Source organism: Chinchilla lanigera, unplaced genomic scaffold (assembly GCF_000276665.1).
Source record: "Chinchilla lanigera isolate Chin_1 unplaced genomic scaffold, ChiLan1.0 scaffold00016, whole genome shotgun sequence".
NCBI classification, from domain to species: Eukaryota; Metazoa; Chordata; class Mammalia; order Rodentia; family Chinchillidae; genus Chinchilla; species Chinchilla lanigera.
The window spans coordinates 25,906,013-25,927,290 of record NW_004955417.1 but is presented as its reverse complement, the minus strand read 5'-3'; the positions used below and the strand labels follow the sequence as shown (position 1 = coordinate 25,927,290).

The 21,278-nt window shown below is 43.9% G+C and overlaps 1 protein-coding gene across 1 annotated transcript in view; it reads left to right on the top strand.

Annotated features, from left to right (window-relative positions):
- Sntb1 (syntrophin, beta 1 (dystrophin-associated protein A1, 59kDa, basic component 1)) overlaps window positions 1–21,278 on the top strand; it is a gene marked incomplete at its 5' end in the record, with an annotated part of 222,122 nt that extends 200,844 nt beyond the window's left edge. The window contains 3 exon segments of the mRNA XM_013512818.1: window positions 8,950–9,146; window positions 16,611–16,801; window positions 19,937–21,278. Of these exon segments, the coding sequence (XP_013368272.1) occupies window positions 8,950–9,146; window positions 16,611–16,801; window positions 19,937–20,029 (481 nt within the window).

Here is a 21,278-nt window from a genome sequence, read left to right as displayed (position 1 = left end):
GATGTAATATTGCTTAGCAACCCAGTTACTTAATATGTAATTTTCCTAATTTGGCTGAATCTGTGTGCTGCGACTGTTGTTGCTTTAATTAAGGATATTAATAATAATGTTTTTGTATGGAACATTTTATGCAACAGTCTGTAACACCTATTCAGAATGAAATCAGTGCATAAACATTCTTGGTGAGATAGGGTGTTTTACTGGTTTGTTATTCTCAAAAGCAGTCAGGTTAGGGGCCATCTCTGGGGCCCGGAAACAATACCGAGCCCCACACCTCTGTTGCTGGTGGGAAACACTGCCTGGTGCCTGCCAGGAGTGACCCTACGCTCTCCTGCAAGTTCCCCTACGCATCAGACAAAGGTTGGCCCTAAAGCAATCCAGTCTTGGTAGTGGGCTCTACCACTTGCAACATCTGAAATAATTTTAAGACGTTCTACTCTTTTTTGCTATCTGGCTTACAGATGCATTTATAGAAATCTGATTGAAATGGACCCATCTATGGCACTCATACATGTGATATCTTAGTGACTTGCATTTGGAGGGGGGCAAAAACAGGAACTTTTATTCCCACACCAAAAAAAGAAAAGAGAACTCTAATTCTCTAAACCCTAAATTACTACTAAAAGCACCAGTTGCTAAAGATAGATTAAAGGAAGAAACAACAAATGGATCATAGGGTATTCTCATCAACTAGATAATCTTAGTTACTTTTTAAGGTCACTTTTGCTTAAGGCTGAAATCATCTATAAATTAGTAGATGTGCTTTCAAATTGCAGGGGGAAGGTATATACTGGGAACGAACCCAGGGCTTGTAGACTGAGAGATAACCCCAGATCTCTTATTTTTGAGACACAGTCTCCCAAGGTACTCCAGGCTGGCCCTGAATTCACTATGTAGCCCAAACTGGCCTTCAACTCATGGAGGTGCTCCTGCCTCAGCCTCCTGAGTGCTGGAATTATAGGCATGCACCACCACACCCGGCACTCAAGTTCCTTAGATTAGCATTGGCCACCTCTGCTTTGTGTCTCTGTGGGTCTGAGGGTGGGAGAGGACCTGTACAACAGTTGCGGTTCACACACTTCCTTTGCAGTCACCTTCTTTGTGTTTTAGTTCTTCATTTACTCACTAACTTAGCAAATATCTATGGGGTGCCTGCTACGTACCTGGAACTGTTGTAGGTCCTAATGACACATCAGGAAATGATCAAATAAAATCCCTGCCCTGGTGGAACCTACATTCTAATGGTAACGACAGCTGTGGCAATATGTTCTATGCAGTATCCACACATTTCCTTATTTATTTCTTACAACTCGGTGAGGTGGAGAGGTTCTGATCTCCAGTGCAGAGTTGAAAAAACTGAGGCTCGGAGAGATACCCAGTTAGGAAGTGGGGTTGAAACCCGGACGTCTGAGTCCCCGCCTCTTCATGCCAGGGGTGTCCTTTTCTTGCCCTGTTCTGTAGGAGGGCATGGTCCTGTGTGTGCCTCTCACTCACACACACACACTCTTAGCTAACAGGGAATGCCAAATCTTGCTGGGTTCATGGCTGTGTGTCCAGCCATGGGACGGTGTGTCTGTACTTTGTCACCAGCGAGCAAAGAGTGTCCTTCGGTTCCTCATAAACTTGGAAATTGGGTGTGCATGGCAGTTTGAAAGCTGGCCTGGAATTCCCGCATTCGCTTCCTGGCTGGGGAAAGAAATTATCTTCTCTTGCGAGGCAGACGTTTTCTTGGTTGTAGTTTAGTTCCTTCCACAGATAAGAGACAGATGGTCATATTTTTAAGGATACACAAAGAGCTTAAAATACAAAATAATTGAAAGATAAATAAGCTATTTCAGAGTCCCCCTGAGAGTGCTGATCTTTGGAAAGAATCTTGGGAGGAGATAAAAAGACCATCCTGGCAGAACGGGACAGACCCAGGCCGACGGGTTCCAGCCCTACCTTTCCCACCACCCGGATGAGATGACTTCTGAAGTCTTAATGTCTGCTGGCCTTTATTCGGTACTCAGTACCTGGGCTCTGGCTACAGCAGTGTGTTCCCAAGTGTTCTCTACAAATGAAGAACCCATTAGTGAGACCTTTTACTGGCCACAAATTTCAAAAGATTTCAAAATAGATCAATTATGTATGTGTGTTTTTCTTTGCAAAAATGAACTGAAATTTTAAAAACATTTTGAAATACCATGGAGTTGTTCGGCCAACTTTCATTGAATGCCTATCAAGTGTCCAGCAGAGTGCTTAGACCAGGGTGGCGAACCTATGGCACACGTGCTGCAGCAGGCTGTTTGTATCCTTGAGAGCTCAGCAGGCTGTTTCTATCCTTGAGAGCTCTGACGGGTTCGCCATCACTGGCTTAGACCGTAGAATCAAGGCGGGATGAGAGCTGGGCCCAACTCTGAAGGATCATGAAGTCTACAAAGTGTTGACCATGAAACCGTAGGTTGATTTGGTTGCAGTGGCATGTGGGGATCCAGAGGAGGGGATCAGGTGGTGATGCGCTTGGTGGTAAACTCCAGTAGGTCACTTTGCTGTCAACAGCAGGTCCCCTGCCAACATCCGCTCACCCAGGAGTCGTCAACTTTGACAGCTGAGCAACAATCCCTGCTGATGGTCCAACACTTGCTGGCTGTGAGCTCAGGCAGACTCAGCCTTGCCAGAAATGCTCCTACTTCATCCCACCTCTCAAGGAGCAAATCACCCTCCCCAAGTGCAGTTCCCTGGATGGGCCACAACCTAGAGATGGCTTCCGTGGATGGCGCCACGGGCTGGCCGGGGAGAAACCTGACACCCTCTGAGCCAGCCAGCGCTGGACACATCCATAGTTGCTGCACACATCCACACCCATCCCTTCTTCTCATCCCCACACAAAGCCTTCTCCAGACAAAGCCTCTGGGAATTTTGTCTCACAGTGCTCGCTGCAAAGAACTTTTGAGGACTGCACTCTCTTCTTCTCCATCGCATCATGATACCTGTATAGTTCTGCAAAAACGGAACCGCTGGCTTCCTTTGTGATTCCACTTGCTTTTTGCATTTGTAGCATTATTTGGAGCAGGGGACTTCATTTTTCTCCTCAAAGTATTCATGGCACCAGAAATTAAGAAGCCTCTCTCGAAGCACGGTGCCTGGGGCTGGATGCTGCATTTCAGGTGTGATCTTGTCACTGCGGGGTGAGCGCATGACTGTCACCCACTTGATTCTGGAGATGCAGTGTAAGTTCACACTCCTATTGACAGCTCTGGCTTGAGTGAATCATCAAATGAACTTCTAGGGTGTTTCACCTCTTCGTCTGGTTATTATTTGTTAACTGCAGCACCTACCCATCTTACATCCAGATTCTGAGGTTTTTCTTCTCAGTCTTAGATCATCTACTAAGTTAGATGGTGTCTGCATAGAGCTTCATAAATGTCACAGGCAGGTGACAAAATGTTTAACAGGCAGGTCCGCTCCATCTCCACTCCTAATTCAATTGAGCTGTACATTTAACATGGTCACTTAGCAAAGTCAGTCTGTACCCACACTTATCTATGTATGTCCAGTGTGACTACTGGGCAAAGCTTGGTCCACATGTTCTTTCAAAACATTCACATCATCTGTCACTTTTCTAGTGCTCTCGTTTCTCAGGGAAACTCTTGAATGTAGCAAGCTGCATAGCCTGCCATAAACTATTTCTCATTTTCCAAAGTCAAAATTGAACATTTTTTTAATAATCCATTACAGAATCATGGCTGGGACTAGGGTCACAGAACCCACCTTACTGATTTGAAAATCAGGGTAAAATTTTCACTTTCCCGATCGTCTTGCTGATTACTTTTTCTCTCTGATTCCCTGAATTTCATTTATACAGTGTCCAAATCCCCTCAGGACCTTAGAGCGAATCTTCCCCCGCAAGGACTTGAGCCCATTTCCTGTTTTGGAAATGCCACTTCCTCTGGGCTTCCCCGCACCTCACTCAGATCCAGGTCAACATCACTGTTGGCCTAATGGCGTAGGATGATGCCTCTTCCTTTTTCTGCCTGCCCTGTGACATTTAAAGAGTAGCTCATGTTGTACTTGGTGTTATTCAGAAACCTTTCCATATTTAGACCCTCGATTTCCAGCCTAAGTAACTCTTTCTTTTGAATACTGTTTTGGCTCCATGTAACCTGCCTCCCCTCCGTGGTGGGCATGGCCCTTTGGGGACCTCAGTGCTGCTTACTTAGAATCTAAGTATTAGGTTCTTAAAATCTTAAGATGCTCATGTGGTACTGTGTTCAAAGCTATTGACACTGGGCTGCCTGTGACTCATCTGAATGGAGAAGCCTAGTGCGCAGGCTACGGAGAACAGTCCTAAGATGATGTTGCTGACTGGGAATCGAAGCTATGCGAGTACAAATTCATCTCAAGAGAACGTTTCACAGAGCACTTATACACTGAATTATTCACTTTTCCTTTTTTTCTCTAGCTCTTCCTAGTAGCTACCTCTCCAGTCAACATGGTGGCCCACATACCAAAACAAGGGAAGGATTTTGAGCTTCTCTCATTCAGGAGCCTTGATCTATCATTGAAATGTCATGGTTGTTAATGCAGCCAGCTCCTGGTCAGCACTCTCAAAGTGGTGTAGTGGTGAATGTCGACATCTCTGTGTATCATTCTGTGTATTACTGTGGACAATCAAATCGGTTCTTTGGGGAAGAGAGAACAAATGCAGTTATTGTTTCCAAACTCTTGCTAGGCGTGCAGTAACAAATGCTTTGATAAATGTGGGGGTTCTTTGTGCCAGAATTCCCTGCTCTCTGTTCTTCTAACTGTATCTTTTCTGGAAGGTTCTGGAAGGCTCAGATTCCTTCTCTGGAGGAAGATGTTATAATGACCAGGTTGTCCAGTGAGAAGGAGCAAGTCTTCGCTCACCCAGCACACCCTGGCTTGTACTTACCACTGGTCCTCTGCTGCTGGCTACTTTTCACTCACTTCCATATCCCAGGAAGAAATTTCCTGACAACTGGGGCAGAGCCTGCAGGACAGAGGCTGTGGGAATTTGAAGGGGAGAGATTCTCTCCTTCTCAGCTGTGGCTCTGCAAGCTGTGGGCCTGGCCTGCTCTGCTCACGCTGAGCTTTGAGTTTGTATAGACCGTGCATAGAGTGGGCTGCCCTAAAAACACCACCAATTGGGAAGCTTGAACAGCAGAAACTTAGTTCTCACTGTTCTGAAGGACAGCAGTTCACGATCAGTGTGCTTTCGCGTTGGTTTCTGGTCAGGGCTGTTGTCCTAGTCTGCAGAAGGCTGTCCTCATACACCCACACAGGGCCGTTCCTCTGAGGTCTTTGGTGCTGCTTCCTGTTCTTAAAGGATGGGTGAAAGTCTGCAGGTGAAGGTCCCACCCTACAGCCACAATTAGCTTTCATTGCCCTATGCTATATTCCAAATGTAGTCATATCGGGGGTAGGGATTTAACAGTGAATTTGTGGGGTACGCTGTTCAGTCCATAGTGCCCCAGGAATATCAGTTGGATGTATTAGCTGGTTACAGGTGAGGGCTGAAGTGATCGATGAAGTGGAGGAGTTTGTGAGCTTTGGTGTTCAGTTGGAAGGAAGGAGTGGGGACAGAAACAGAACAGGATGCTTCTCTGTGGCACCTCAGAATACTCCTGAATCCAAGCAGACCCAGTCGCCTCAGGTCGTAGGTCTCAGTGTTGTCCTGGTCTTGCTTGCCGGAGGCCAGCTGGCTACTGTCAGGGATTCGTGAGGCCACCAGTGGTGGCTTCATGTGTGGTGGATCCAGTGGACCTCATTCTGGGGAGGGCTCTTCATAGTCACCGCCTGCAGGAGCTGGGCACGGGCAGTTGAGAATGACCCAGGCACAGGCAAATGCAGGGGCCCACCGCTGTGTGACTCAGGATTCCAACACGGAGTTGCCACTAGCATTAAACCACAAGCAAAACACTGAGCATGTGCTGAACCAGAATTCAGGTCTTTTGAGTCCCAAAGTTCTGGTGCTAAAAATGATTTGAGTTCGCCTCAGTCTCATGGCTTTTTAAAGCTAATCTTTAAATTGTGTGCTCTCTGTTTATTAGAGGAAATTTTCTTAAAAATATAGAAAAGAAGATCACCTACAAAATTGCTCAGCATTTAAATGCATTCGTTTCCTGGATTTTCTTTTACATAGTTCTGTTACATATTCAGAATTGTATCTGTACATATGCATATGTATAGTCCAGGTCTACAAACAGTATTTATACAATAATCACAAAGGTCTGGGTCATACCCCATCCCGAGGATGTGCACCCATGCATGCGGCCCATACCTGACATATTTCTGTCCATTTTGATCTGGAGAAAGTGTCCCTTTGTTACCAGCAGGCACAGCAGGCCACAGAAACAGCCCTGGGCTCTGACCCTAGGGTTTACACACAGAACGCTACCAATATTGGCGCGCTCAAAAGAAGGCAAAATCATCCACATGGCTGCTCTGCCTTAGATGGCAGACCACCCTGTTCTTTCATATGAATATTACAGCATTCACACTTGGTTAGGGGAAACATCAGTTTTTCCTTTTCCTTTGATTTTTAATCAGTGACAACTTAATGATGAGCTGAAAGGGATAATGGTCTTATCTCCAAGGGCTTATTTTTATCATTACTTCCAGGACCGTGCGGGGTTTCTCTGGTGAGTGCCAGCTACACGGCATGTGCCGGCCTGATTTGGGCTTTGTCATACCTGTTACATCCAGTGAGTGATTTCATTCCTCATCCTTAGCGCTATGAAATGTGAATTTTCAAACAAATTGCGTTTTCCAGTTGCGATTGCCTTTTGTTGGCTTCCATTTTAACCACGGTCTCTTCTTGAGAAAAATAAATATCAGCTGGAAATTCACACACATGCACACGCACGCAGACGCATGCTGCATTCTCCGTGTTGCCCACCTTTCTCTCAGTTTACTTCTGTATCTACCGTGTCCCACAATGGGACAGAGTTGAAGTCACCTGAATGGAAATTAAGGGCATGGAAAAGAACAACGTTAGCCCAGGCAAGGGTCTTGTAAGAGAACCAATTGGTATGTTTTTAAAATCTGAAGACTGAGGGTTGGTGTAAAGAGGAGAAATATTTACCGAGCGTAAACCACACGCTGCTTGCTGTGCTGCCTTAGTACACAGGTTGAATAATCTTCACAACACTATTTTATGAGGCGGAGATTCAGAAAAACACTTTAACACAAGGCAGACAGAATGAATGAGGCTCTACCGTGCAGTGCTTTATTCTTCCCAAACTGTCCCTGTTCAGCTGAACCCGCCGCCTGCCACCTGTGTCCAGCTGATACAGATGTAAAGGTTTTCAAAAAGGAAAGCTGACTGTGGTTCTTAAAGCAACCACAATTAAGCACATTTGAGTATAAAAACGCTTGAGCAACTAAGAAAACAATATTCTTGCTTCCCATGGATACCTTCTCCTAATAATTTTTTACCTGGTCCTCCAGCCCTCTAAAAGTTCTATAAGGCTATAGAGGATACTTTCCGTTTTCTTTAGTCTTACTTGATTTTGAATCCTCAGCTTTTTCTCTGTCCCTCTCACTCACTTCTCATTCCTCAGTGCCTTCTTCCTGCTGGCTGAAATGGCCCGAGCCCTGCGTGTTAAATCCGTGCACGTGAGCTCACACCAGCAGCCCCTTCCCTCACACGCTCTGGGCGCTGGTCTCGTGAGAGCTGTGGAGCTTCCCTGTCTTTCATGAACCTCCCAGCCGAAGGCTTTCCAACTAACCTTTCTCTCTGAGCTGGCACTGAACCACTTCACGCCAAATTCCATCTTTATAAGTGAAAGAGAACTCCGCAGAATTATCCAACAGTCTCGTTCTAGCAGTTCAACAGGCTACAACAGGCTTTGTTCCATTGATAATGGTGTTCTACAGCATTTGGGTTTACAAGACAAATAAGCTTTTCGAGTTCTTTCAACCTATTTTTAATTTAAAGGTAATAAGCTCTTTGCCCGAGAAAATAACTCCCCATGCACCGTGTGGACAGACACCTGGCATTTCTCTAGCAAGTGGTAAAGTGTTGCTTTCTGTATTAAGAGATAAGGATAAAAATGTAAATACCCTGGAGGGAAGTAGCAGTTATCAAATTATACGTATGCTTCCCTGCAAATGAGCGATAGAAGAGTCTGTCCCCGGAGCAGGCTGACCTCCCGCGGAGCAGCGTGTTCAAGGTGGTGTCCAGAGCACTTTGATTCTTAATGCTTTAAGTCCGGCCTTTGAGAAAATTATTTGCTGTAGCAGGCACATTTTATGCCAAGGGTAAGTTCTAAAGTCAGTGTGAATGCACTGCGTGGTAGGAAAATCTCTTGAAAATCCCTTCCATGCCCACTAACATGTAGATCTCTACCATGTCCCAAGAAGTCTAGCGTTGCAGTGTTTTCTCTAGTTTTAGCAGACAAACAGATTGCTGCTTCTTCAGTTGAATTCCAGGTTATCTGGAGGTTGTTCCGACAAGAGCAGTGTACTGAGGTAGTACAGAAAGCACACCCAGAAGTATGCTCAATGCAGCCAGATCCTCTCAGAGGACAAGAGCCGCAGGGGAGCTGAGTCTCACACTCGGTTCACTGCAGGAGACTTGCTTTGCCTGCGCTTGCCCTTACTGAATCGTTTGATACATACACGCTCAGGAATGGAAGGGGAGAATGTGGCACACCATTTACATTATCTTCTCTCGTTTATTCTTTTCTGTTTTGACTGAAAGGATAGTTGAATTTGCACAAGTTAAAATCCTCTGAATTTACACCCAAGTGCACAACCCTTGGATGCATCTTAATTTCACACCGCCATTGAAGGGAAGATGGAACAACCATGGTGAAAAGTAGGGTATCATGGACCCTCTGGTTCAAGTCACAAAAATGAGAGCAGATCACCAATTCTGGGCTTTTGCTGGGGGATATGGCAGGGATAGAGTAGTGTCCCTTCTGATGGTGATCTTTCTCTCTCCAGGCTAGTCCATTCAGGTCCGGGGAAGGGCTCACCCCAAGCTGGTATGGATCTGTCCTTTGCAACACGAACTGGTACCAAGCAAGGAATTGAAACACATCTTTTCCGGGCAGAAGTCAGCAGGGATCTCTCCCAGTGGACAAGGAGCATAGTACAGGGATGCCACAATGCGGCTGAGCTCATTGCTGAAGTCACCACTGGTGAGTACTGCCAGGTGTGGGGATCAGTGTCACATCATTACCAGAAGGACACACCCTCTGCTCTACCCTGGTCTCAAAAGAGTGTCTGTCACTGGGCTTTAGAGGCACTTAAATCTCAGCAGTAAACCATTTACCTACTCTACCACTCACCTACTGCATGCTGGGCATTTTATATAATGTCTGGGATTTTTTCCAAACAGTGAGAAAAAATGTTGTGTGTATTCCAGATGAACTCACTGAAGCAAGGCCAACATTTTAAAAAGGAAATAGAATGGAGTAGAGATATCAATGTTGGTATTGTTTTCACATTCTGTAAATTTTTTTTATTTGTATATGCATGTGTGCCACACACCCCAGGACCCTACTTGGCTCATCTGATCTTCACAACTCCCTTGTCATCTGGTCAAATCAGGAAATGAATTCCAAAGAAAGGTTAAGTAGCTTGCCCAAGACCATGACCTTAGCGCTAGGCTGTGTCACCCTGAAGTTCCTGCTCCATCCTGCAGCATCTACGGAGACATGGGCCTCCCTTTTTGGAACAGGAAACCAGAAAACACCAGTTTTGTTTAAGGTGCTGCGATGAATAATTTTCATGCCACTCTCTAAAACAAATGGATAGATGATAAACAGATGTCAATACATGAGAGAAATATGGTTGCTTAACTTTTTTAATTGGGCAAAGAAAATAAGAGACTAAAAAAAGTAATTTGAGTCTAAAGTAATGTTAACAAACAAAATACATACTATAAAATCTTGCATATTTGCTAAGAAGGCCTCCACATTTAAGCCATTGTTGTTCATCCACCAACACAACACACAGTTCACAGTGTGTGTGCTATTGTTCCCAGTCCTGAGGTCTAAAGCACATTGGTTTGGGTTCTGAGATCCATGACCAACCTCTTCCAGTCTGCTATGGACACACGCACAGAGCACCATGTGACATAGTCAGAGCGTAGTCAGCAATAGTCTTCTAGTAACTCTAGCTTTGATTTTGTTAAGTTTGCTTCTTGTTTTTTCATTTCTCTCTGTCTCTGAGGAAACAGCACAAGGTTATTAGTCATAAGAGGAGTTTTTAAATTCGTAAAATTTAGATTCAAATTCCAGTTTTATTTCTGTTTAAATCACTTACTTAATCTTACTTTCTTCACTTCCAAGGAGGGGAAAATAATACCTACTTCATAGATATAATACAAACAGTAGGACTCACCTCTGAGGATTGTCCTCAGTAAGTATTATTTTTAGTTGCTGTTCTTATAGTTATCATTTCCTGTCTCAGTTAGCTTTCCTGTCACTGGGATATAAAATACCCAACTCCCATAACTTAGAGGAGGAGAAGTTTAATGTGGTTCGTGGTTTTGGGGAATTCAGTCCATAGTTAGCTGGCTTTTAAAGAGAAATATTGTGGTGAAAAAGGATGGTAGAGAAAAGATGTCAGTTCATGGCAGAGCAAGGGAACAGTGCCAGAGGGGAAGGGACCAGAGACCATATGTAGCACCCAGGGTCACACCTCCATGACCCACACAGATACACCTGGAAGGGTGTTTCACTAATCCCCTAGGCGGTTCCCAAATCAATCAAATTGACAGCCTTAAATGTCACATTCTAATCCTTGCAGCTTGACACCCAAACATGTCTACTTGAACTCTCTTTAGTATCAAAATAAACACAATAATAAGTAATAATTTCACCTTACAAAAAACAAGTACCTTGTGTGCATCCAAAAATGAAATACAGTGATACCTCAGTCATCAAATAGCTGCAAGTCTGAACTTTCCACTTCTCAAACAACAAACTTTTGAAAAAGATATACTTGGTGTTAGTAACTTTGCTCAATAGTAGAACCAAAAACCCGACTTGAAAAAACCTGTACAGACTAAGAGTGAGTCATGCATCATGTCTCACCACAGACACAAAAGGGTAACACTTCAGTCTAAGTGCTACTCTTACCCAGGCAACATATAGTGCTTGTGTTAGTGCATTAAAACATGCACAATTGTGGTTTTTTACATAAGATATTATAACCATGGCTCCAAAGAAAGTTAGTGATTCAGTAATAAAGCTAAGAGAAAAACTGTGAGAGCCATGATAGAGTTAAAGAAAGAAATCATTGTGAAATTTGTTAAAGTCCGGGAAAAATAAATTTATAACTGTAATTTTTGGGCCTCAGAATCGATTTTGGTTTGCCATTATTTCTTATGGGAAAAATATGTTCAGTTCTCAAACAGTTTGGTGTTTGAACACAAATTTGGAACAAACCAAGTTTGACAATCAAGGTATCACTGTAATACTTTCTCTAAAGTCTCAACACTTCCAGCATTCCAAAAGTCAAAATGCCTTCTGAGACTCAAGGCAAACTCTTAGCCATGAACCTGTGTAAAAATAAAAACTAAGTTACATATTTCAAAGTATAATGGCAAAGGGTAAAGATTTCCATTTGAAAAGGAAAGAATATAGGATAAGAAAGAACTGGACCAAAGCAAGATTGAAACCCAATAGACAAACCATAAGTCCTCTCCTCTGAGTCAAAACTTGAGGAAGTTGATTGGATTATAGGGTGCTTCTGCTGGCTTGGTGTTAGGAAGTGGAGTCAGGTAGGAAGAAGCAGGCTACTGGGGGTATGACCTAGAAGGGTATATCTCCCTCTCTGCCACCACCATTTACTCTCTGTTTTCTGGCTGCCATAACATGAGCAGCTTTTGTGGATGACACAAAGGCCTGCTGTCAGCAGGATCTGTAGCCAGGCCCCCTTGGACTATGGCTGCAGCAACCTCCAAATATCTGGATGGCTGAGTACATAAAAAGAATTCCAGAGAACTAATTTCCTAAGCAACCCTTCTTGAGCCAGGGTACCAGGGACTTTCTTCACAAATGAAAGGTTAATATTTTTGCACCCTTGATCCTGCAATGGGTGTGACTTGCTTATTTCTGAGATCCCCTCCAGGCATCCTTCTTCTTGTCCCTATACAAAGTATTTGGTTTCCATTGATGGTGCTAATCTCTGCAGCAATCACACTTCCTTTGCTCCCAACTTTACATGTGGTCCCTTTTGGGCCAAAATTAAAACTTTTCATATATCTCTTCTTTGCTCTGTACTACTGATTATCACTGTAAATTTGGCTAAAGCAAACAGCAAAACCTATGCTACAGCTTGAATATTTGCCTGTCTTGAAATTTCTTCCACTAGATCAGTTAGTCCACTGTCTCTAATCTCGGTCCCCTGCAAAGTGTCAGAACATGGGCAAAATGTAGACTTTCTTTCCAGACTGTAACATGCATAGCCTTTAATCTAACTGCCAATGAAGTCTTCATTCCTAACTGAAGCCTCAAGAGCCTGGCCTGTCATGGGGACACAATACACAAACCCCACAACTTGAAAGACAGGAGGTTTGATCTGTGGGATTCTGTGTGTGGGATTCTGTTCATGGTCTCCAATGCGAAAGCATCATGGTGGGAGTCCATGGCAGAGGAAATCTGCTTGCCTCATGGCAGCCAGGGATCAGACAGAGGAAGGAGGAGCCATGGAGGGAGATATAACCTCCAAGTGTGCATCCCCAGTGACACACCCCTTCCAGAAAGACTCCAGCTCCGAACAGCACATTTCGCTATGAATTCAACACCAGAGTAATCCACAGGTTAATACAGTGCCCATGACCCAGTCACCTTCCGAAGCCCCGCCCATGAACACATGAGACTACTGAAGGACATTTTAGGTCTGAAGCCCAGCAGAGGTGATTCATTTCATGGTTGGCTAGCTCAAGGGGAACATCGTGGCAGAATGGTGGACAGGACAAAGATGTTCAGTGATGGCATCTAGGAAGCAGAACAAGGGGTCAGAGTCAGAGAGGAAAGGGCCAGAGGTCAGATATTACACCTGTGACCCTCCCCCATACACTCAGAGCTGTTCTTTGTGCATCCCCTAGGTGGCTTTCAAGACAATCAAATGGGCAATCTTAGTACATGTCTGGACCTGTGCTGCCCAGAATAATAACCTCTTTAGGGCTATGTACATTTAAATTATCAGTTAAAGTCTGATGGTTTTTCAGCTGCCCTAGCCACATGTCAAGTGCTCAGTAACCTCATGAGTCCAGTAGCTACTGTACTGGACAACACGAATGTAGAAGAGTATCATGGTGGCAGGAAGTCCTCTGTACAGCTCTGTTCTGAGGAAGATTTTCCACAAGACATTTATTCTTTTATTTTTTGGTACTGGGAATTGAACTTAGGACCTTGTGCTTGCCAGACAGGCACTTATGCCACTGAACTATATCCCCAGCCTCCACAAGACATTTAAAAATGGTGTTTCCAAATGTTAGCTGCCCTGAAAAGACTAAACAATGACAACAATAAGCTTCTTAGTTTCATCCTCAAGAATCTCAGGTGGCTGTCTGTTTCCCATCCTCAGGGATTCAAGTTCAGCAGTCCTGGAATGGGGCCTACGAACTGGCCTCTAACAAGATTCTAGGTGCCACTGATGACTGTGATTCATGGACAATTCTTTGAGTAGTGGATGAGTCCACGAGCGCACAACATCTCGTCACGCAGGAGTATTCTCAAAGATGGACACACAGCGCCTTGTGTTAGGGTTTTTCCAAATTTCCTCTACTCATACAAACATGAAAAAGCAGATGTTTTGCAGAATCACTGCTGGGTATTTTCCAGGGTAATCAGTGCCTTTTTATAAGTATCTTGAAACTAACTTGTGTCCTCAAGTGTTCCCCATCATTACTAAAACCTTTCAGGGAGTGTTCCTGAAGTTTTTCTCTTCTGATAATTATGCTATCTTGCAAGAAAGATGAGTTCTGAACTTGAGAGTTGGAAGAGGTCCAAACCACCCAAATACTAAATTTGATAAATTTATATGTGTGACACCAGCGAAGTTCAGACTCCATGCAACAATGCTGGGAGTGTTCTAGGAAAGGGCGAAGACGTCCAAAGGGATTTGGTTGAGTCTGCATTGTATAAATTTTATGAAATCTTTCTGTTAATAACCAAACTCTAGCTTGATAGGAAAATGATGAAGCTATTCATAGACTGACCAAAGGAGAATAACAAATAGTTTTATGAACTAAGCTATCTGAGTAATACCACAGAAGAAATTATGGGAGTGACCAAAGTGTAACCCAGTTACAATTTGAAAGATGCCTTCAGATAGATAGAGGGGGCTACCATTTTAATTAGGGTTTCAATTACCATAGTAATGTATTCAATTTATCCTGTATAGAGTGAGAACCTCTCTAGATAACTGATTTCATTATACAAAGGCCATAAATACCGTTTAAGGTCAACTGGAATTAAAAGTAATCACAGCCAGTTAATTCAGAATATCTGATGGCATAGCTTTAAAGTTCAAGCCCAGAGGGAAAATGAGAAAGTATATGCAGTGCCCCTTTGCATATCCTGCAGGTAGTAGGAGTAAAGACTATCGAAAAAAGGGAATCAAGATGGGCAACCGTCACTCTCGCAGTGCCTCTGTCCTGATCGCAGTTGGACTGGAGGGGTGGCAGGGAACAAGACTCAGACTCTGTGCAGGACTCAGGTCTTTCAGAGAGTACACATTAGGGAGAAGTCAGCGCTTAGGAGAAGTTGAAAGATGATGAAGTAAATCAGGGGGAGGGACACATGTTCTCACGGAAGCTCTGATTAAAAGCCATCTTGTTCTGTGAGCACTAGAGATTCCCTAATTCTTTCCCCAAACTCTGAGGCTCTGCCCCACTGAGCTGTCATCATCCATGAGGAAGGAAGCTGAGAAACCCTTTGTCATGTCAAATCCCACGCCATATCATAAGTGCTGGAGCATGGGAAAGAAACATAAGACAGACTGGAATGAACTTGAATTTTGAAAGTCAACCTATTCACTTCTCTAACTAAGATCTTAGGTGAAATATCCCTGCTCCAAAGTTTGAGCTCACCTTAAATCCAGGGTGGTTTAGAAAGCTGAGCAAGACTAATGGTGCTAGAGCAGTTCTCAGTCAGTACTGCTCTCATTACTTCTCCCATCCCTCCGGCAAAGAAAGTGTCCAGATTTCCCTTAAACTCATTCAATCGTAGATCAAGGCCTGCGCCAATTGAACTGCCAGGATGGGCTCAAAATCTAGTCTCACTCCTAATACGCTTTTCTAGAACTCTCAGGTAAGGGTTTTAAATGATATATTCACAGCTTTTCCCAGATAGGAGCTAGAGTTCTGGTGGCTGTCCTGCTGTCCAGGTCAGAAGCTTAAAGAGCTGGGCTCTTCCTAACCACAGTGGGATTCTCCAATAATAGCTGGCACTCATCTTGTTCAGGGGTTGCCTTTTTCCCTCGGGATGGGAGGGTGCCTTGTGGATACTGCTGCTGAGGTCCCTGGATGCCACACAGAGCCAGGGGAGGACATACCATCCTTAAGAGAAAGTGCCAGCCTGGCATCTGTCTGCAGCAGCAGCTTCTCCAGGACCTAAGATCTTAGGGAAATTGAAAGAGCCCCCCTGTTATGGCGTGTATGCAGGTGTCCCCTTAAAGCCTCATGCAGTCATCAGTGGAGCTGAATGTAGGGATGTGATGCTGGGATTAAGGATGTGACGCTGGCATTAATGTTGCAGTTCTGGGGTTAAGGGTGTCCCGCTCTGGGAGTGAGTGCTGGGTGTAAGGGGAGATAGCCTGGATGGAATATGAGAGACAGAAAGAGAACTGTTGCCATCGTTTACTGCTTCTGCTGCCGCTGGTTGTTGCTTTGCTGCCTTTTGCCTGCCCTGCTTTGTCATGGACTGTGATGCCCCTCTCCCATGCCACCCTGCCTTAGAGCAAGCCAACTGTGGCTTGAAACTTTTACAGACTGTGAGCTAAATAAACCCTTCCTCTTTTAACTTTGGGTGTCAGGTATTTCGTCTCAGCAGTGAGAAAAGTACCTAAGACACCCTCTTTCCATGTCTGAAACAAACTTTGTTAGGCCTTTTTAAAACAAAAGTTACATTACTTTTAAACAACTTGTTCCTGAGCTCATAATGCGAGAATGCTTGCTTCTTTATCCCAGTGACAGACATGACAATATAGTGTGTGTGTGTGTGTGTGTGTGTGTGTGTGTGTGTGTGTTGGGAGTGTTGACGTTGATGAGTCAGAGGTGATTTACTTTATTTAAATCAAATGTTTGTTTTTTTCTGGCTCACAGCAAGCCACTGTGACCACAAAAAGGCAAGTCTGCCACCAATGTGCTGTCAGATGGCCAGCGAAGGGCTAGAAGCCAGAAAACATTCAGAGAATGCCAACAAAGGGAATTCATACATTTGAATCCCTCAGTTCCACTCATGGAGTTAAATTATAGTATCAAAATCAACCCAAGGACAATATCTTCATGAACAATTACTATCTGTGTACTTTAGTAAGAAATCTGTGGCTAGGTGCTGAGATTAAGGAGACTGGAAGTATTGAGTGTGTGGGGAAATGGACTGGCGGATTGATTTCTACCATTTACACTTCTCTTTGTCTCTCAGCTTGCACTTACAAAAACCAGGAGTGTCACCTGACCGTGCATTATGAGAATGGATTTACTATTACCACTGAACCACAGGAGGGTGCTTTTCCCAAGACAATCATACAGTCCCCTTATGAGAAGCTCAAAATGTCTTCAGATGATGGGATCCGGATGCTGTATTTAGATTTTGGAGGAAAAGAAGGAGAGATTGTAAGTGTACTTTTCTTTTGACAGCATGATTTCATATATTTCATTATTCAGCATACCTACAATGACTCCTAAACATAATGCTGCCTTACATTTGACTATTAACAAAGTACCTGGAGGCTCACATTTCATTTGATCCTTGAAAAACAATGATCAGATTCAATGTTTTCAAGCTGTTTCTTTGGGTCTCATTTTTCATTAGGAAACACATGAATATTTGGATCAAAGGGAAAAAACCCTGTACAAAGTTAGCATTAAATTCTTATCAAATGGGATCTCACTAGCTTAAAAAATGTGCTATTCATTTTCAATGAGTACCCAGTGGAATTATAACCCTGGCATCATACCCAGTGTTTGGAATGGTGGGAGAAAAACTAAGTCACTTTCTGCCATCCTGGAGGTGTCCAAGGAGCAAAAGGGTGACAGCCAAGGGTGCTGGACAAGGCCCAAAGGAGAAGAAAAGAAAGAAACTGATCGACTCTATCCAAGCAAAGAGAAAGACGAGTGCACAGGAGTTTGGGATGAATGTTCAATAATATTCACCAAAGTTAGTAAATGTATATAGTAAGGTAATATACTTCTCACACCAGTGCAGATAGCCCCTGTGTTTCAATGCACGATTTCCTGGGATTGTTGCTACCTGCCATAATGCAAAGCCCACTCCTTCAGTTGTACAGAGTACAGGAAGGGGGCACTTTTCTTCTTTCAGACACCTGGAGTTCTTGGCATTTCTCAGGAAGTCATAGCATCTCACTTGAGCTGTCAAGTCTAGAACTTCAAAGAGGCCCTTGACTTTGTGTGAACTGGTCTCTTCAGGTCCTCCCTGGCCACTGGATTAGTCAACAAACAGTTGTTGAAGCCCCCTTGATAACAGCTGGAACATGTTAAACCCTGCCTATGGCATCCAACCGACTTATCTCTGAGTCCTTACTTTCTATTTACGGCAAGATCTGCAATTTCAGAAAGGTTTTATGTCTGAAAGTCTACACTCCTCTGTCTACCCCTTTGCCCACAGCTACTTGTCTTTTCTCCCATGGGACATGTTGGGAATTTTCTGGAGACTATGAGGGCTCACCCAGAAGGGGCTGGTGGATGGAAAGGGCTGCGTATACATTTAACAGAGTCTGAGGGCCTTTCACCTCAAAATGTCACATCACTGGTCTACATCAAGGGACAGTACTGACCCCAGAGCAGTGCTGACAGCAGGCTTGTGGCCATGGCAATCGTGAGGAAGTCCATGTCTCATGGCAGACAGTTCCTTCTGCTCAGTTTCTGAGAACTCTGACCGGCCACTGTCTAACCTTTGCAAGGCAGCCACAGAGTTTTCTTGGAATTTTTTTGTTTATTTATGTGTATCAGTCTTGCAGTGCAGCTGAAGCACCTGTTTGGAAATAAAGGAGTGCTCTGAAAGCCCATTTTACTAACCATTCCCCTAGTTCTCGTGCTGCTCTATCAATCACTCAGCTGCGTCCTTGTTCCTAAAGGTGACTACTCTCTGACAATGTGGAAAAGAACAAGAATCAGTCTCCCGTTGTATCCTTGGCTTAAAAATTCAAGGCTATTTTTGCCCAAGAGGAAAATCACTTCTGTCTAAATTTCAGCCTTTCTGCCTGTAATTACAACCTGACTTGGAAGATTTAAGAAGGACTGGGTTTTTTTTCACCACTAGTACATTAGGTTGATAAGTTCAGATGTAGTCCCCGGGGCACAGTGAAGAAGCCCAGGAGGCAGCAGCAGGCCTTCGCTGTGGGGAAGGCGGAAGAGCTGAGTTGTAGCACACACTGTAAGGAGGGGGTCAAGTTCTCCTGGGTTCTCCTTTTGAGTCTGCAAACCACTCACCGGCTGTCTTGGGAAAATCCTTTTATTTCTTAGGATCTGAGTTTCCCCTTCCATAAAATATAGGGATTGAAGGAGATAATCTTTAATGTCCCTCCTGAAGGTCACATTCCATGCTAGTTAACGCGATTGCAAAAGGACCATAATCCATACGTCTCACTGTAGGTGGCTCTGAACCACTGCTGCTACATGCATGGCTGTCCCATCGGGTGGCATGGGACAGTCCTATTGAGTGATACAAGCCACTCAGTGGGACAGTTGTGCATGTACCACTGCTGGTTCTAAGCAGCTGAAACATGTTAAACCCTGCCTATGGCATCCAACAGATTTATGTCTGAGTCCTTACTTTCTATTTACGGCAAGATCTGCAATTTCAGAAAGGTTTTATGTCTGAAAGTCTTAACTTTTCCATATAAAAATGGAGAAAACCATAGCTGCCCCACAGGGGTTTTATGAGGGGATGAAATAACAGAATGGGTAGCACAGTACCTGATTTACAGTGTGTACAGTCTTGGTAACATATTCTTGTATGCTCGTTGTTCTTATAGTGTCATCATTAGAACAAAACTGGGCACAGCGGGAGAGAACTCGGAATGAGCCCTCCCATTCCTAAAGTAGGTCAGGTGACAAAAGTCAACTTCTGCAGGACTTTCTCCCTCTGACGGTGCATGCACTGGGTCCTGTGGGGACCTCCCTGAGAGGGGTAGGACTTGAGAAGTTGCCGTCACTGTGGCATTCATATTTATGACAGTTCAAGAGTGCAGGACCAATGAGGACACAGCTGCTTAGTGTAGGTTCTGTGTTCACAATTTGCAAGGAGGGTCGCATGCAGTATCTAGTTGGCACTCTAATTACCCCGTGTGGTGGTGGGACTGAGAAGAATTTTAAGTGATGCGGCCAAGAGTACATGTCTCAGAAGTGTCAGAACCAGGACTCAGACTAATCTTCGGGTGTGAGATTTAATACTGCTTCCTGCTATACTACAGCCCACATAAATATCACTATTGTGGAACCAAAAATAAATGGTTTCTACAACCAAGAAGGGCAACATCAATATTTATGGAATTGGTATAGATAAATTACACAGAGTTTATCTGAGAAAAAAGTACATATGAGATGTAAGGAACAAGTTCAAAGTTACCCCTTTATCTCATTGCAAGGCAATGATTTTATAGCATAATTGCTCCAGTTAACACTTAAAAGCTGGAAGTGCATATAGATTCGTTTGATGTGTAAATCACTGTTCTGAATCGGGCATTCATTTAAACTTTCTCATGCGCTCTCTCTCTCTTCAAATCTCAGCAACTGGACCTTCATTCCTGCCCCAAGCCAATTGTTTTCATCATTCATTCCTTCCTGTCGGCTAAGATTACAAGACTTGGCTTGGTGGCTTGAACAGAGGGGCAACTCACCTTAGAACGGAAGCCTGTGATGCCACCGAAGACTGACATCGGATACCACCTGTCGGGAGCCGTGCACCACATGTAGCATGTGAGGGCGAGCTTCAGGTCGCAGGAGTCAGGTGTGATGCCCCCGGCTCCTCCATCTGCAACCACGAGGGGTACAAGGGGCATCCTAAAAAACACCATGCGATACATCAGAGTAACACTTCTTAGAACAGAAAAGGTTGAAAAGGTGAAGGTGATTGGGTGTACATAACATAGCTTCTAAATAACGACAATCAAGGACAAGGCCGTTGGAACAGCAGGTGCAGATCTTAATCATACCAGTTTCTAGGCAACCGCTTTGCCCAGGTAAGCAAGGGCTGAATAGATGGGAAATGGATATTTTCACCTATTTCCCCCACCCAAGTAACAAGGATCAACTGTCTTACTGCAGTTTATTTCCTGATTCTAGTTGACTTGACTTTCTCTGATAGGGAAAGAAAAATTTTGCAAACAAAAGCCCACTTTTCATGTAAGTAGGAATCAGCTGTTACTTTTTTTTTTTTTCTCAGTGAATTATCTTTCGGCAGTGGAGAATGACTCCAAAGTGTTCTTGTTAGCATATGCTGAGCGGGAATTAAATAAAGCATCAGATACTGATCTGAGCTATAAGCTGGCACAATCGGAGCCAGAGTACATTGCTTAAATTGCAAAGCTTTGCTAAAGAGTTGTGTGCACAAAAGATGATTAATTCTGGGGCAACAGTTACAAAATATGCTGACTTATACCCAAGACTGATAGCTTTACTTATAGAAAGCAAATTCTGCTTTTTCAAAGATTGTCATCATACATATATATGTACACACATACACACACATACACACACACACACACACACACACAACAAACACGGTTGAGGGTTTTGAATTATCCCCATATCAAGGTGTTTTGAGAAGTATGAGCAGCTGATGACCCTTTGTTTGTCCCTGTGCTTGTATGCATGAGTTTCCAAGCAAGCCACGGAGCAGTCTCATTTAATTCTGGAAGATGCTGGGTTTTACATGTAAGCCCTTCACTATACCCACATTTACTGATAGTGTCTGCCGTTCTTTGCAAATCCCAGGGAAATACTATGATGACCTGATATTTTTCTAGAAAAATATTTTGAGACAATGGAGAGCACATCACCTCTCACAATTCATTCAGTAAAAATACCACCCACTGTTTGATATTAAAGTTGCTTTTTTTAAAACCTTGAA